The sequence below is a fragment of the Podarcis bocagei genome, assembly GCF_964188305.1.
Source record: "Podarcis bocagei genome assembly, chromosome: 8".
NCBI lineage: Eukaryota > Metazoa > Chordata > Lepidosauria > Squamata > Lacertidae > Podarcis > Podarcis bocagei.
In genome coordinates, this window is record NC_138133.1 from 53882562 (window position 1) to 53899122 (window position 16561).

General features: G+C 43.5%; 1 protein-coding gene across 1 annotated transcript in view; it reads left to right on the forward strand.

The window, feature by feature from the left end:
- XKR4 (XK related 4) overlaps window positions 1–16561 on the forward strand; it is a 143226-nt gene that overhangs the window by 97429 nt on the left and 29236 nt on the right. The window contains exon 2 of the mRNA XM_081204641.1: window positions 3491–3690. Within this exon, the coding sequence (XP_081060767.1) occupies window positions 3491–3690 (200 nt within the window). The remainder of the gene's footprint in view (window positions 1–3490; window positions 3691–16561) is intronic.

Below are 16561 nucleotides of genomic sequence, written 5' to 3' on the forward strand. Positions count from 1 at the left end.
GCTCCAGGGAGTAAATTGATCTGGCAATCAAAGGGCCTATGCGGGGGTAGTTGGTCAGCTTCCTTCTCGCTGAACACGTCGCTGAGATCTGCATACTGTGGTGGTACCTTCACCTTCTCCATTACTTCAGTCCCTGCTAGGGTGGCTTGGGCCCCTGCTGAACCCTTTTCCCCTTTGCAGTGTTCTAAGCAATGTGCTGAACCAAAGGACACCACTCTTTGATGCCAGCCAACCAGCGGATCATGTAGAGCTAGCCAGCTCATTCCCAAAATAATGGGAGCGCCTCCCAAGGTGGCCACATTAAACGCTATCAGTTCTGTGTGCCTTGCCACCCTCATGATCATTGGGACCGTCTGCAAGCTGACTCCTCCTCCCAACAACTCCCTGCCATCGATCGTGGTCACCTGCAGGGGGTTGCTTAAAGGGATAGTCTGTATCTGGTGTTCAGCAGCAAACTCCTTGCTCATAAAATTGCAGGAGCTGCCTGAGTCCAATAGCGCCTTTATTTTTAGGGGGTGTCCATTTTGCAGCTCTAGCAACACTTCAATCACTAGAGCAGGTCGAGGAGCTTCTGGCACGGGCACTTTCACTGCTCTTTGGCCTGGCTGCAGTGCCCCGATTGTGGCAACCAGGCGTTGGCTTTTACCTGCTCCGTCTCCCCCTGCTCTTCCCCCTCAACAGCTCCCACCATCCCTTGCCATTCCTTCCTCTGGGGGCAGACTCTGGCAAAGTGGCCTGGCTGTTGGCAGAGATAGCATTTCCGGGCGCCCTTTCCCTCCTTCTTAGCCCCCTCGCTGGGTTTTGAAAATGCGCGCGCGCGCGCTGTCCCGATTTCCATCGGCTCTGCCGGCGGGAAAGCTGGCTCAGGAATGTCTGGAATGCGGAACTCCTTCCAACGTTCCCCTCTCCCTTCCCGCCTCTCCAAGGCTCTTGCCTCCTGACGCGCTCCTATGGTCAGCACAGATTTGGTCAGCTGATCCATAGACCCCGCCCTGGGGCTCCGTGACAGCTCGTCTTTCACAGCCGACGAAAGACCTTCTTCAAATAGCATCTGAATGGGTGCCGCCGATAAATCCCAACCCAGTCTGTGAACCAGCATGGTAAACTCAGTCCAGTACTCACGGACAGATCGGCTTCCCTGCTTGCAAGCCATTAGCTGTCTGCGCACCACCCCTTCCTCAATATCGCTGGAAAACATGATATCCATTGCACGAAAGAACTTCATCGTGTCCTTTAGTACGTCATTGTGCGTTGCCATCAGGGGTCGAACCCAGTCTCTCGCCCCCCTCTCAAGATGCCCAATCACGAAAGCAACTCGTGATTCCTCATCAGGGAATTCATCAAACTGCACATTAAGTGCATATTGCATCTCTGTCCTAAAGGCATGGTAATCCTTGGGGTCCCCCCCAAACTTCTGCACCAATCCTGGTACCTTTCTGGGGAACTGAGTGGCTCTCCCCTTCTTGTCTGCATCCTGAGCCCTTCTCTCCTCCAGCCTCGCCGTCTGCAGCGCCAGTTGGACCTCCAACGCTCGGTATCTATCTTCCAAGCTTGGACCAGCCCCAACCCCAGCTCCTCCGGTTCCGGTTGGTTCGCTCATGATGCTTTCTCTTGCACAGGCAGCGTACAAAGACTGTCGGACTGCTGTTAGGGATTGATTAGCTGCTTGTGCGTAAAATCGTGCTCCCTCAGAGTTTGTGCGACCCCACAAACCTCAGTGTGTGACGGAGCTCCTCAGACATGTCTGCTCTAGTCACTAGTAGAGTCCGACAGTGGCTGTCTGCGGAAGCGTTTCCAGCAAAGGAGCTCCTTAACGGAAACGCGTCTCCTGGACTCACGGCGTGACAGTTTCCGGCGAGGTGTAGGTCTCCCTATGTGAGACTCAGATACCTCCCCACTGTTTTCGCTGGAAGCGTCCCTGAGCCCTCCCTCCTGCTCACATTCCCTCAGAGAATCACTCCTCCCCCTGCTGGTGCCTGCTTCAGCTGTTGAGTCTCTTTCTTCCTCCCTGAGCCCCTCCACCACCTGATGCTCCGATGGCAGTTCCCTGACACTAGGCAACTGGAAAAAAACACCACTTACCTGAATTGCTGTTTACTTTTTATTTTTAAATCCCAGCTGTAGAGATTTTTATTCTCTGTACTTATGAGATGGTAGAAAGAGTAACTGTTTATGGTGTAGCTAAATTGTTTAATGTACTGTTTGGTGCAGGAAGCAAATTAGACATTGGAATAAGCGTCTCCTGTATCTGTAACAAGCCATTAGTAATATTTGATCTTTTCATAAATGTTTCAATATGTTATATATTATAAGCAATTGCCCTCTCTTGACTTGGGTGGCTGTCATAAATATCAGAGCGTATGAGGCATGAAATCAGTACATTTCTATTTTTCTGTAGAATGCAAATGTTGTTCTAGTCAACTGTATCGTCATAGCAATTTCAAATCAAGCAAATGGTCATAGTACACCATTTGCTTGACTTGTAAGAAAGCAAAGTAGGTTGTCTTTCCACTACTCTATCTACTACTATGTAGCATATTTATTTAGTAACATCTTGCTATAAAAAGGTTGAAGAGAGCATCTCATAGGCATAGCATATAATTTGGTGAAGAAGCTGAATGTCAATCATTTATTGAAAGATCTGGTAACTCCAGATTAATTCTGGGCCAGGCTACACAAGACTGATCCATATTGAGCACATGGGTGATTTAGGGCAGTGCAACAGGTTTGCCCTGCATAGTATGCCGAGCCAAAGGGGCACGTTCCCACCTCCTTCCCAAAGCCTACTTAGCACTTCGTCAGCTTTGGGAAAGAGGCCAGAGCGCTCTAGGACCCTGCCAGAGCCTTGCGGCTCCTTTCCGAAAGCCCAGCACATGAATCTGGGAAGGTTGGCTGACAGGGAACAGAACATCAATTCCCCCCCCCCTTACTGCCCCACTGAAGTTTACATCCTTACAGCCCGAGAAGAAAACTAACAGCCGTTTCAGAATAATTGAAAATATTCATTCAGTGCAATCCTATGCATGTCTATGCAGAAGTAAGCCCCACTGAATTCAAAGGGCTTACTCTCAGAAAAACGTGCTTAGGACTACAGCCTAGTTGTTGGGTATTTGGTGGATTAAAAAGTGCTTTAGTGTTCATATTTACCTGATGAGTTTTCTAGCCAACTTTTATAATAATATTTCAGTAATGAGACTGGTCTGTAAAAGTGTACACTTGTTTGATCTTTTTTCTAGTTTTTGGAATAGACTCCTCCCAGTGCGTGTACAGAAGAGGGTTCCTTTGGCTGATTCTCATTGGTAGCTTAAGTCAAAGGCTTTACTAAAGTATTCTGATTTTGAATTATATATTAATTTAATCTTGAAGTCTGCTCCCTCTCCAAGATTTTGCAATCTACAATTTACAAATACTTGCATGCAGAGAGTTTATTAGTGTTACCTTAGAGTAAAAATACTATCCTTTGAAATACCTTTCATTCACTTCTTTTTAGGTATTTTCACACTATCTACTTGGGTATCCGAAGTAGACGGAGTGGTGATAGTGACAGATGGCGCTTTTATTGGAAAATGGTCTATGAGTATGCAGATGTGAGTATGCTGCATTTGCTTGCTACATTTCTAGAAAGTGCCCCACAACTGGTCCTTCAGCTCTGCATTGTTGTACAGACACGTACTCTTCAGGCCCTCCAAGGTAAGGATTTATTTATTTATCGGTCTTAATTAATATGTACAGATAAAACTGTATGCATATATGCAACCTAATGCTATATATACTGAAGTAAAGAATAACTTATTTTTAATGAGGGCTAAAAGAAAGCAAAGGAGAAATACATCAAGCTTCTGCCAAGCTGTTATTAATGTGTTTTAGATTTAACAAACTTAAATAATCCAATTTTCCTACACAAAAAGGCCAGGGTTTAAAGGGAAAATCCAGACCAGAAATGCAGTTCCCTGTATGTATGGGTGGTAAATGCTAGCAGCCTTTATGTTGTAATCATGAGAGGCAATGTGCTTTTTTTACCTTCATTCTGGATCAATGAACGCAAGTTGGATTTCATAGAATCATAGAATCATAGAGTTGGAAGAGACCACAAGGGCCATCGAGTCCAACCCCCTGCCAAGCAGGAAACACCATCAGAGCACTCCTGACATATGGTTGTCAAGCCTCTGCTTAAAGACCTCCAAAAAAGGAGACTCCACCACACTCCTTGGCAGCAAATTCCACTGTCGAACAGCTCTTACTGTCAGGAAGTTCTTCCTAATGTTTAGGTAGAATCTTCTTTCTTGTAGTTTGGATCCATTTGATGACCCCCAGGGTCCCTTCCAACTCTACAGTTCTGTAATTCTGTGTTTTTAAGTGTTGTGAAAGTAGGAGACAGTGTAGCATGTAGGTTGAAGAGTCAGCTCCCTTCCACAGTACAAACCAAGACATGATGCTGCCAGGTCAACAAAAAAATTGGCACATCTGGAGATATGCTACCAGGTTGGAAGTATGGGATGAACATTGGGGGCTAACCAAAATGAGCCAAAGCTGATAGTTGCTGATAGTTACTCAAAGAGCTTGCTTACCAACTAGGCTGTGTGACATCAGTGCCAGGATCCATCTTTAGTAACAATTTGCAACTTTCATTGTGTCGCCAGGTCAAAAGAAGCACATGACATGATAGTACCAAGGATTCTGTGAATTTGACATTCAACCTAGATTCCATTCTGTTGTAATTGCTTATTCTCATGGCCATTTTCAAACATTATTAAAAGTTTATTCTTACTGCCATTTTTAGACTTTATTAAAGGCAGGGTTCCTGGCTGCATATACAATTCATGGCTGTCTGTAACCAAATCATTCTATTCCAAGTCCCTCCAAAATAGACCCGCTTTGGCTAAGGACTCAGCTGACTCCAGTGTACAGCCCAAATGTCTATTGATCTAACAATCTCCTTTTATAAAATTCCAAAATCTCATATTCAAAAAATTTATTTGGTAACATTATTACATTTCTTTAAATATGGGCATAATAAAGTACAAAATGTCATATGCTGGCTAGAAGCAGTATATGCTCATTCTGAAGTGGTATATTCTTCTGTCTAGTACAGGGGTCTGCAACCTTTAAGACAAAAAGAGCCACTTGGACCCGTTTCCAAAAAAACAACAACAACTGGGAGCCGCAAAAACATTGCAACATTTAAAACAAATATAACACTGCATATATTGTTTCTGGCCTTAATGCTATATATACAGGATCGTGCAGTCAGCTGTCAATCTCAAGAAAAAAGGACAAATTAATAGCTAATTAAAATATTTAATTTACAACCAGGTAACCAGGTTAATGGGACTTTTGCTCCTGAACCTCAGTGCTCAGTGTCTGCACATCAGGGCTGTAAGACGTCACCTTCATTTTCACACAGGCTTGCAAGCTGTCATCTGTGAGGCGTGATCGGTGTTTGTTTTTAATATAGTTCATGTTGGAGAAGACCTGCTCACATACATATGTGGAAGAGACCACAAGGGCCATCGAGTCCAACCCCCTGCCAAGCAGGAAACACCATCAGAGCACTCCTGACATATGGTTGTCAAGCCTCTGCTTAAAAGACCTCCAAAGAAGGAGACTCCACCACACTCCTTGGCAGCAATTCACCAAACTTTCACCTGCTTAAGTTTAAAAAGGGGCTTCAAGCAACTAAAAAGGGGCTTCAGGCAACTAACTCCACGTGGAATTCCACGCGACTGCGACTGCATAATCAATGCCACAAAATGCCAAAGAAAATTAACCAGGGCCCCAGTGAACCATAAATCATAATCAGTGCCTGATGTAAATAATAATTAATAATGAGGGCCCAATGTCATCCTCGTCATTATAAAAATAATCCCTCTCTTCGTGCCGCCCAGCCTCCCAAGAAAAAAACCCCACTTCAAACGGTCACAAAGCACAAATTCCACGCGACCGCGACTTGCTATGCCCAATAATCAATGCCCCAAAATGCCATAGAAAATTAATCAGGGCCCCAGTGTACCATAAATCATAATCAGTGCCTGATGTAAATAATAATTAATAATGAGGCATTCGTCATTATAAAAATACCGTATTTTTCGCCCCATAGGACGCTCCGTCCCATAGGACGCACCTAGTTTTTTTGGGGGGGGGAAATAAAGGGGGAAAAAATTCCCTTTATTTTCCCCCCAAAAGCAGGTCGGGGAAACCGAACCAGGTCGAGGAACAGCGGGATGGCGGCGCTGCGCCTCCCTGCTGTCCCCCAAGCTTGTGGGGCTGGCCGGTGTCTGCCCTGCGCGAGGGGCGCTCTGCATCAGGGCGCCCCCCCCCCTGCGGGGCGGCAGGCTGCTATCCGCAGCGTGGGGAGCCTTGCCGGGAAGTCCGGCAAGGCTCCCCACGCTGCGGATGTCTGCCTGGCGAGGGGGCGCTCTGCTTTAGGGCGCCCCGCCCGCTGGGCGGCAGGCTGCTCACCTCCACCCCTCGCCTCCTCCTAAAGCAGAGCGCCCCCCTCGCGGCAGGCTGCTATCCGCAGCGTGGGGAGCCTTGCCGGGAAGTCCGGCAAGGCTCCCCACGCTGTGGATGTCTGCCTGGCGAGGGGGGCGCTCTGCTTTAGGGTGCCCCGCCCGCCGGGCAGCAGGCTGCTATCCGCAGCGTCGGGAGCCTTGCCGGGAAGTCCGGCAAGGCTCCCCACGCTGCGGATGTCTGCCTGGCGAGGGGGGCGCTCTGCTTTAGGGTGCCCCGCCCGCCAGGCGGCAGGCTGCTATCCGCAGCGTCGGGAGCCTTGCCGGGAAGTCCGGCAAGGCTCCCCACGCTGTGGATGTCTGCCTGGCGAGGGGGGCGCTCTGCTTTAGGGCGCTCCGCCCGCTGGGCGGCAGGCTGCTCACCTCCGCCCCTCGCCTCCTCCCCTCGCCTCCTCCCCTCGCCACCGCCCCAGAGCCGCAGCAAAGGCTTTAAAGAGCCGCATGCGGCTCTGGAGCCGCAGGTTGCCGACCCCCGGTCTAGTAGATTTACAAATGCAGCCATTCTTGCTGCAGACACTATACCACAGAAACAATATGCTTGTAGTTGTGATGTACCCTGGCAATACTATAGACCAGTTCCTTCACCTTTATTCTGTGAATCGTTTTGTTCTAGGATATCCTTAATAAATGTCCTTTTAAGAAAGACTTCTTAATGAACATGCATATTACTAATTGTATGCCAGTGCCTTGTACAGGAAAAGACTGATATACATGACACTACACACTTTTCTTTCAGAATGGGACATAAATTCCCCTTAAGATTGTTCCAAGCCTTCTGCTTGAACTATTTTTAATGATAACAACAACAACAACTTATTTATACCCAACAACAACAACAACAACAACAACAACAACTTATTTATACGCCGCCCATCTGGCTGGGTTTCCCCAGCCACTCTGGGCAGCTTCCAACAAAAGTCTCCAAAGATCTCCTGGATTTAAAATAATGCTCCATTCTAGCAATATTTCTGATAGCCATGCATATCAACATAATCCCCCCCCCAATTAAGAAGAAGAAGAAGAGTTTGGATTTGATATCCCGCTTTATCACTACCCGAAGGAGTCTCAAAGCGGCTAACATTCTCCTTTCCCTTCCTCCCCCACAACAAACACTCTGTGAGGTGAGTGGGGCTGAGAGACTTCAAAGAAGTGTGACTAGCCCAAGGTCACCCAGCAGCTGCATGTGGAGGAGCGGGGAATCGAACCCGGTTCACCAGATTACAAGTCCACCGCTCTTAAATTAAAAAAACCCCAACAACTTCTGCATGTCAAGTTGTTTCAGATATGTTTTGAATGTGAGCTACTTTAGTTTTGCTAAAAACTTAGTAAATCTTAGAGGTAGACTAACCACATTATGATTATGATTATGATTCCCAGGCCATCTGGCTGGGCTTCATATTCATATAGGAGATAATGCATACATGATAATCTTTTCTATTTTAAATGAATACACAAACACTCTCAAATCTATACATTTCCATCCATAATAAGTTGCTTATAATGGCTCGTTGGGTTATTATGTTTGAGTTGCCATTAATTATGCCAAATGATATCAGTGAGTAAAAAACTTAAGCCACCAAAGATTTGTATGTAGGTGGATTTGCATGTAGGTTGTTTCTTTGTGAATCAGATTCTGTAAGTTCATTTTAGGTGCCACACAAGGCAACAGAAAATATTGGAAGGAATACACCTTCCAATAAAAAACACTCTCTGAGAGCACTCTCTGCAGAGGAATGAGAATCTAATATGTTAGTGATTAGGAAGTAGTAAATATAACAAATACTGGGATGGGGGGAATGGGGTGCCAAAGATTTTAAAAACTAACTTCAATCCTTTTTTTTTTTTAAGGCAAAAGTTGTGAAAAATTATGCCGCTAGCAAACTTCTACTCAAGAATTGAGCATAATGATGATTCAGTGCAGTTCCTCAGATAATGTAACATTTAGGAGGGGCGGCTTACAGAAACATCATAGGGCTGCATAAATGGTACTTAATTTCTCACAGCTGTGCTTTGCTACAGCTGATTTTATTTTTAAATCCCACAGCATAGCCTGTTACGTTTCTTCACAGTGAACTGTCAATTCGGGGGGTGGGAGGGTGGCATCTTTGCTATGCTTATTGTTTCCGTGATCAATACACATCATTTTAATTTTCTTCAGAAGCTAGTGGCATGACAATACTTATTTAGCAATTTGTTCTCTGCTGCTGAGAAGACTAGTTTTCAAGCAGATGTGATATGTCAGAGTCTCTGAACACAATTATTTACCACATAAACAATACATTTATGATGCAGATAAATAACAATGGGATTGTTTTATAATGAAAATGAAACTAGTTGAGCAAATAATACATTTTACTGGCTACTGTATATGGTGTTCACCTTGTCTCACACAGCTTCAGTCTCTTGAATGAAGCTGAGAATAATTTTAAAAATCCAAAACAATTTTCTAAATCTCAATGTGACATACCGTATTTTTCGTCCCATAGGACGCTCTGTCCCATAGGACACACCTAGTTTTTTGGGGGGGAAATAAAGGAAAACAATTTTCCCTTTATTTCCCCCCCAAAAAAAACCAGGTCGAGGAACAGCGGGATGGCGGCGCTGCGCCTCCCCGCTGTCCCCCGAGCTTGTGGGGCTGGCCGATGTCTGCCCGGTGCGCTGGGCGCTCTGCTTCAGGGCGCCCTGCGCGCCGGGCAGCAGGCTGCTATCCGCAGCCTAGGGAGCCCTGCAGGAACTCCTGCGGGCTCCCCAGGCTTGCAGATAGCTTCCTGAAGCGCACCGACCCCTCTCGCTCTCCAAGCTTCAGCGAAAGCCTGTATTCGCCCCATAGGACACACACAGATTTCCCCTTCATTTTTGGAGGGGGAAAAGTGTGTCCTATAGGGCAAAAAATACGGTACTTCTGAGTAAGCAGGGATAAAATTATGCAGTGCCACCTTTTTATCCTATGAAATTTGTAAGAATTGACATCTTTTCTGAACCAAAGTGCTACTGCTACAAATATATTTAAAAAACCCTTTAAGCCACATTTGCTTCAATAATAGTAATAATATACAGATATTTTGTTCCCACTAGTCTTTTTTTTAAAATCATATTTATTAGAGTTTCCAATAATATAGAAATATAACAGAAAAGAAAAGATAGAAAAAATAAAGATATATTTAAAACCTTACTTTCGTTACCTTCTTTCTAAGACTCCCTCCTCCCCCTCCCGATTGTATTCCCCTTTCAATTAATTTGGTGCCACAAGCTCTCACTCCCAGTTTAAAACTTAATATGTTTAACCCATTAACCAATTTAAGTTATGCAATCTTACCATCACCTCTCATCATTAACAGAAAAAGAAAAAAGATTTTTCCCCAAGATCTGCCCCAATTTCTTTCCACGAATTCCCTTTTTTTAAAACATGTCAAATCAAATTACCATGATATACAAAAGTTATATAAAGAAATAGAAGATAAAAGATATAAGAAGATTCAAAAAAAAAAAATTGTTACATAGCCTTTGGATTCCAAATCTCCCCCCTCCCTTCCCCGGTTTGGATTCCCCATGTCCATCAGTCTATATGTTGTCAGCCTGGAGGTCTCCAGTCCATGGCCAGATTTTTTCCCATTCCACCTTGCCGGTTTTCTTTTAATTTATTTATGTTAATGATGTTTAACTTCAAAAATCCAGTCTAATAGAGGCCTTTAATTTCCTTGGTCTTTGTTGCTCCTCCCATTGTTCTTTCCGTGTCGTAGTTAGTCCTTTGTTCTTTTTTTCCTTACTTTCTCAGGTTTCTTGTCTTGTTCAGCTGCTAAAACGTTCTTATTCCGAAATCTGGTATCTCTACAGAGGTTTGTTGTTCAGGAACAAAAACTTACGTCCAGTCCCTTCCTTTCTTCAATAGAAAATTCTATTGTCTCCTTTTAATGTAAACACCTCTGTAGACAAAATACTATTTCAGTTTTGCAGCTTTCCCAGAAGATAAGTCCTGTGCGAGTCCCAGAGTAATTTTCCACATACGACCACTTGTAATGTCCCGAAACCCCTCTAGGGGGATTGTAGTAACTTTGTATCCTCTAGTCCAAAAGTCAGATTGTTGTTCCTTATTTTCCGACAGTTTATATCCATATTATGTCAAATTGTAACAGAATTAGCCAGCAAAAACCTTGTAACAAAGTCCTCTTTATATTCTCCAGCTTTGACAGCTACTTTGACAGCTGTCAAAGTCTCCGTCTCTCTTCGCCAGGCTCTACGAATCGCCCTGGTTCCCGGGGGGGGGGGTTGCATTTTTCCTCTCACCCTCCACTTTTCTCCTCCAGCACAATTCTTGTAATTTCCCATCGTGGAATTAATGATTTTCATCAGCAATAAACTTCTCTTTCGATCTTGGTTACCCAGTCCTTGTTTTAGAATGTTTACAATCAGGGGGGGGGACTGACTTCCTTTTTAGATCACCCCCGCTCGTGCCGAATCCGAAAAAAATTTCTTTTTTTCTCCTTTTGTACCCGGTTTCCCAATTACTCACGGGTTGTTGTTAATAGTCCGAATTTCCAATGGAAGAAGCCAGCGCTCTCCGTCGAATGGCATGCGGCTGCACTCGGCAGGGGAAGCGATGGACTCAAAGCACCACGCCACTCCCCGGCACCCGATCCGAAGCCTTTAAAAAGGCTCCTTCACGAGTCGGGAGGGCGCTAACGGTACCAGCCGATTCCCCATGCCCACGGGCTCCGTGCCCGTGGTTTTTAAGGGTCCCCGCGTCGCTGGCGCGGTAGGACCCAGCCCCTGCCGAGCAGACTTCCTCCGGAGCTCGGAGGGAGTCCGCCATTCGGCGATGGCGCCAACCCGGAAGTCCTGTTCCCACTAGTCTTGGTGGCTTGCTTTTGGTGTCATAGTTGCTGTGTGCCTGGTTATTTCTTCTACCTGTTGCCTCAGTCATGATGTTTTCAGTTCCATCGGTCATAAATGATTAAATGCCAATAATAGTGAGCTTCTGAGAAGGCAGAACATTCACTTTTTAAAGACAGATGGGTCAGTAAGGTTCCAGGCTTGGTTTGGCTTCTTATTTAACAAGTTTAAATTTAGAAAGATTGGTTAAAATACTTAACACAGAGCTGAATTTCATAGCTTGATAGTAGCCTTGTTCAGGTGTCATTCATCAGTTTCTCCATGTGTGCTGTCCCTCCTTGCTCCTCCACAAGTTGAGTGGGAAGGTCTGAAAGAGAATTCTACTCATGTTTGAACGAACATACAGTGGTACCTTGCAAGACGAATGCCTCACAAGATGAAAAACTTGCAAGACGAAAGAGTTTTTCGTTTTTTGAGTTGCTTCGCAAGACGAATTTCCCTATGGGTTTGCTTCGCAAGATGAAAACGTCTTGCAAGTTTGTTTCCTTTTTCTTAAAACCGTTAATACCCAGGGTGCATTGCTTGAAGAGGTGCTTCGCAAGATGAAAAATTCGCAAGACGAAAAAACTCGCAGAACGAATTAATTTCATATTGCGAGGCACCACTGTACTAACAAGCTTCCATTATTTGGAACCCTGTGTTATCAAGAGTTCCCATTCATGGAGAGGCTTACAAATGCAAATCCCTGAACACACTGTTAAGAACTTCCTGTTCAATATTGGAAAGCCAAGGGTTAAGTGGGTAGGAATTGCATACACAGGAAAGTTGGGCCTGGGGCTGGCATGCATATCCTAATCACCAAAAGCTCCCTGTAATTGGATACTATGCCCAGGAGGATTGCCTGAATTGGAGCTTTGTACCTTTGAAAGCAGCATGAGTTTGAACTTTGTACCTTTGAGTTTGAACTTTGTACTTTTGAAACCAGCATGAGTTTACCAACATGAGTTTGACCAAACTGTGGGAGGCAGTGGAAGACAGAAGTGCCTGGCATGCTCTGGTCCATGGGGTCACGAAGAGTCGGACACAACTAAATGACTAAACAACAACAACCTTTGAAACCATTAAACATTCTGAAACTGGCACAGACCTTGCTGGTATGACCATTGCACCAATTTGCCCCTGTTACCCCAGATGATCTTTTACAGAATCAAAGCCTTTTCTTTTCCGGAAGAAACTTAAAGATGTGCATGCTAAAGTTTGGCCTCAGCTACTTACCATAGGACTAGAACCAAGAACAGCTTGGTTTAAGATCTGGAACCTATCCAGCTAAAAATTAGAGGTTTCTCAAATATGTTTTTAGCAGAGAAGCTCAAAAACTGCCAGGCTGTGAACAGATATTGAACCATGCTGTGATCAGATTTTGGCTCATTGGTCTTTGTAGCCTCTTGTGCTTGAAGAATGTACATGAAGAAGAGACATAATAAAACATCTTTCTCATCTTGTTTAAATGACAGCTCTGGATTAATCAGAATTTCTGCAAATCTGTCTATTTGGCAGTCAATCAGACAAAAGAAATATAATTCATAAACTGGAACAATGTTTTCATTGCTTTTGGGGTTGCTGTTTCTTGCATCCTTCAGATCTTCTGGGGTTATAGTCTGAAAATATATTCTGAGTGTATATTTTTCCATTGTTATTATGTTTAGTCTTCATACATTTTGTCATTAAAAAAATAGGAGAGGAAAAGTGAAAAATTGTAATTGGTAAGCTTTATTGCGAAGAGACAACTGCCTTTCCTCAAATGTTCATGAGCATGATTTAAAACAGGGCTAACCCTTCCTTTGACTCAGTGATAAAAACCCATGCTCTGCATGTTAATGATCCCAAGGTTCAAACCCTTGAATATCCAGGTAGGACTGAGAGAAATGCTAGAGAACCACTGCTAGTTAGTACATTGACAGCATTGAGCTCAATTATCTGACTTCTTGCACAGCTTCCTGTGTTCCTAATTTGGCAGATTCCTATGTTGCTAATACTTGTAGTTAAGCAGTTTGCATTGTATTTTGTTTATGAACAGTTAATTAGAGTTGAAGCAGAATGCAACCTAAGCCACATCCAACCACAAATGTTTCTTAAAGGATATCTACATTTGAGATTCATTGCCCTTTCAGAGTATGCAGTCAAGGCAGCGTCATTGGGGAGGAGAACTACATGTTTTGTAGTTCTATTCATCTACATGTTTTGTAAAGGTTACATTTACATGATGTATATCCTGCACTTTGTGAATATGAGTTTTTCTAATCTGAGAATCCCCAGACTCAGAGCCAGATTATTGTTGTGTACTTTGCATACCTGTTTTTAAAAGTTCAAGTAAATTGCAGCAATCGATTAGCATGCACCATGTTTTTGTGCTGTCTGAATAATGCAGACCACACTAGCAAAAAATAGACAATGTAGAGTGGTACCTCGGCTTTTGCACATCTCTGTTGACAAACATTTTGGTTTTTGAATGCCGTAAACACAGAAGTAAATGCTTGGTTGTCAAACATGCCACACGGCTTCCACTGAGTGCAAGATCCTGAGGCCTAGCTGTTGGCTATTGAGTTTTCAGTTTTCGAACTTTTCAGAACTCGAACGGTCTTCCGGAATGGATTACGTTTGGAAACCAAAGTACTACTGTACTCATAATGATTTGTTTGTCAATACATTTATATATTATTTTTCTATGTATTAGTGTTCAAAGAGAATAACAGAAAGATTCATAAAACAATACAATATTGTTAAAAAAAGTTTTAGAAAAAGAACCACAGATATCAACGAATTCAAGAAAAAATAAGCAGCAGCTTTTACAATGATAAGGATTCACAATTCACACATCAGTAATCATTCTCTTGGTTTAAGTTATAAACAGAAGACAATTTTCCGGGACAAGGGAGTTTCCCTCTAGCTTTTCATTGCTGATATTCCTGATCTTTCCAAGCTTCAGCAAAATCGCTTGGTTCCCTATACATAGCATGAGAACACTATCCAAGTTATTCTTATGAGTCACCTACTTTACCTCTTCTGTGCTTCCCCCTCCTGCTGTCTCTGTCCTTAACAATCTGTTCACCATGCATAAACTAAAAGATCAGTTAATGAAGTGGGTATTTATTCTCTATTCAAACTTCATGGCAAACAATGCAATATTGAAAATGTGTATTGGTGAATTATATATCGTAAATGGGAGTTATAGCAAAGCCCTTCTGTCTTGCTGTCCATTAAATAAGCTGACAGGAAGATTGGCACACAAAGGACCTGAAAAATGTTGCTTATTGATCTCACCTTTACCTTTAGTGGTTACTAAGTCATTGCTCACCTTATTGCCCTGCAAACACTTCCAAGCTGCAGTAGATTTAGAATTATTTCATTGCCTCAGTGGGATAAATGCTTGGTGTTTGTTTGTTTTTATAGTTTGTATAAATAACAGGAATGGTCCTAAAATAATAATAAGCAGAAACTTGCTTGGGACAACCCAAAATGAAATAAGAGATTTTAGCTACAGGACACTTGAATAAATAAAAGGAGGAATGGTTAAAGAAAGACAGTTTTCTTTTTTGTGGAGTAACCTACAAAGTGATGAAAGTCTAAGGTTAAACACAAATCCTAGTGCAACTGGGACTTCTTTGCAATCAAAAACTATTATGTCCAAAGAATTTGGAAAGCTCTCTTCAGGGAAACTTGCCTAGTGCCTTTGGCTTCAGGTGAAAACATTCCTCTTCTCCTAGGCCTTTTGGTAATTAAATAACCTATTATCTTTTAAACTGTGTGGGCATTATTGTTTTTGCTTGTCATGTATTTTTCTGTTTTATATTGTAAACAGCCCTGTGATCATCAGATGAAGGATGGAGTAGAAAGTTAATAATTTAAGTACAGTGTTACCTCTGGTTACATACGCTTCAGGTTACAGACTCCGCTAACCCAGAAATAGTACCTCAGGTTAAGAACAATGCTTCAGAATGAGAACAGAAATCATGCGGCAGCGGTGCAGCAGCAGTGGGAGGCCCCATTAGCTAAAGTGGTACCTCAGGTTAAGAACAGTTTCAGGTTAAGAACGGACTTTGTGGAATTCCAAAAGCCTGACTCAAATGACAGGTGAGCTTTTAAAGCTTCCAGATTCTTCTCCAGCTCTGATCAAAATCTGAACTAGAGAAAAATTGCCAGCTTCCCCCGCAACATCCTTGCCAGCCTTCCTATCCCTCAAAGCCCTCCACATCCATCCCTGAATTACTTAAGTGAAAACTGGATAGAATTTAGGAAGGGTTGAAAGGATGAGAGGGATTGAAGGAGGGAGAACCAACACAATGCAAAACCTGCTTGCATGAGTGGTGCCCGAAATCTTATGCCTGGAGTCACCATCATTCATTGCCTCATAGTAAAGTTAGGGATAAAGGTAAAGGGACCCCTGACCATTAGGTCCAGTAGTGGCCGACTCTGGGGTTGCGGTGCTCATCTCACTTAATTGGCCGAGGGAGCCGGCATACAGCTTCCAGGTCATGTAGCCAGCATGACCAAGCCACTTCTGGCAAACCAGAGCAGTGCATGGAAACGCTGTTTACCTTCCCACCGGAGCAGTACCTATTTATCTACTTGCACTTTGATGTGCTTTCGAACTGCTAGGTTGGCAGGAGCAGGGACAGAGAAGCAGGGGCTCACCCCGTCATGGGGATTCTAACCGCCGACCTTCTGATCGACAAGTCCTAGGCTGTGTGGTTAAACCCACAGCACCACCCGCATCCCCAAAATTAGGGATAGAAATACTTTAAATAAATAAGAATTGCCCATACCACAGCTTCCTTTTGCCAGTCCAACTAGTTTCCATTATTGTAAGATGACCATCGTACGTGGAATCTACATGGTCTCCCCTGTTAAAGTTCCTATTTCTAAAGTGAAGCTATTTTTGTTTAATTTTTTTAAAAAAATGCATGGAAGACAAACAAAAGTGGAAGTTCAAATGTTTTACAGTTGGTTTGACCTTTTACCAACCAATGACCTTATTCAAGTCGCTGCTTTTTCTCTGACTGGAGATAACATACTTTTTTATTTTACTGCTTCTGCTTTATTGGTACTAAAAATAACTACCAGGAAAGGTATCAGTACTTTTTACTGTCTCTGCTGCCAGGAAGAGAGAAAGCAGGCCAAATGACTTGGAAGTTAAGAGGACATTGAGAATGGCATCTTTTATT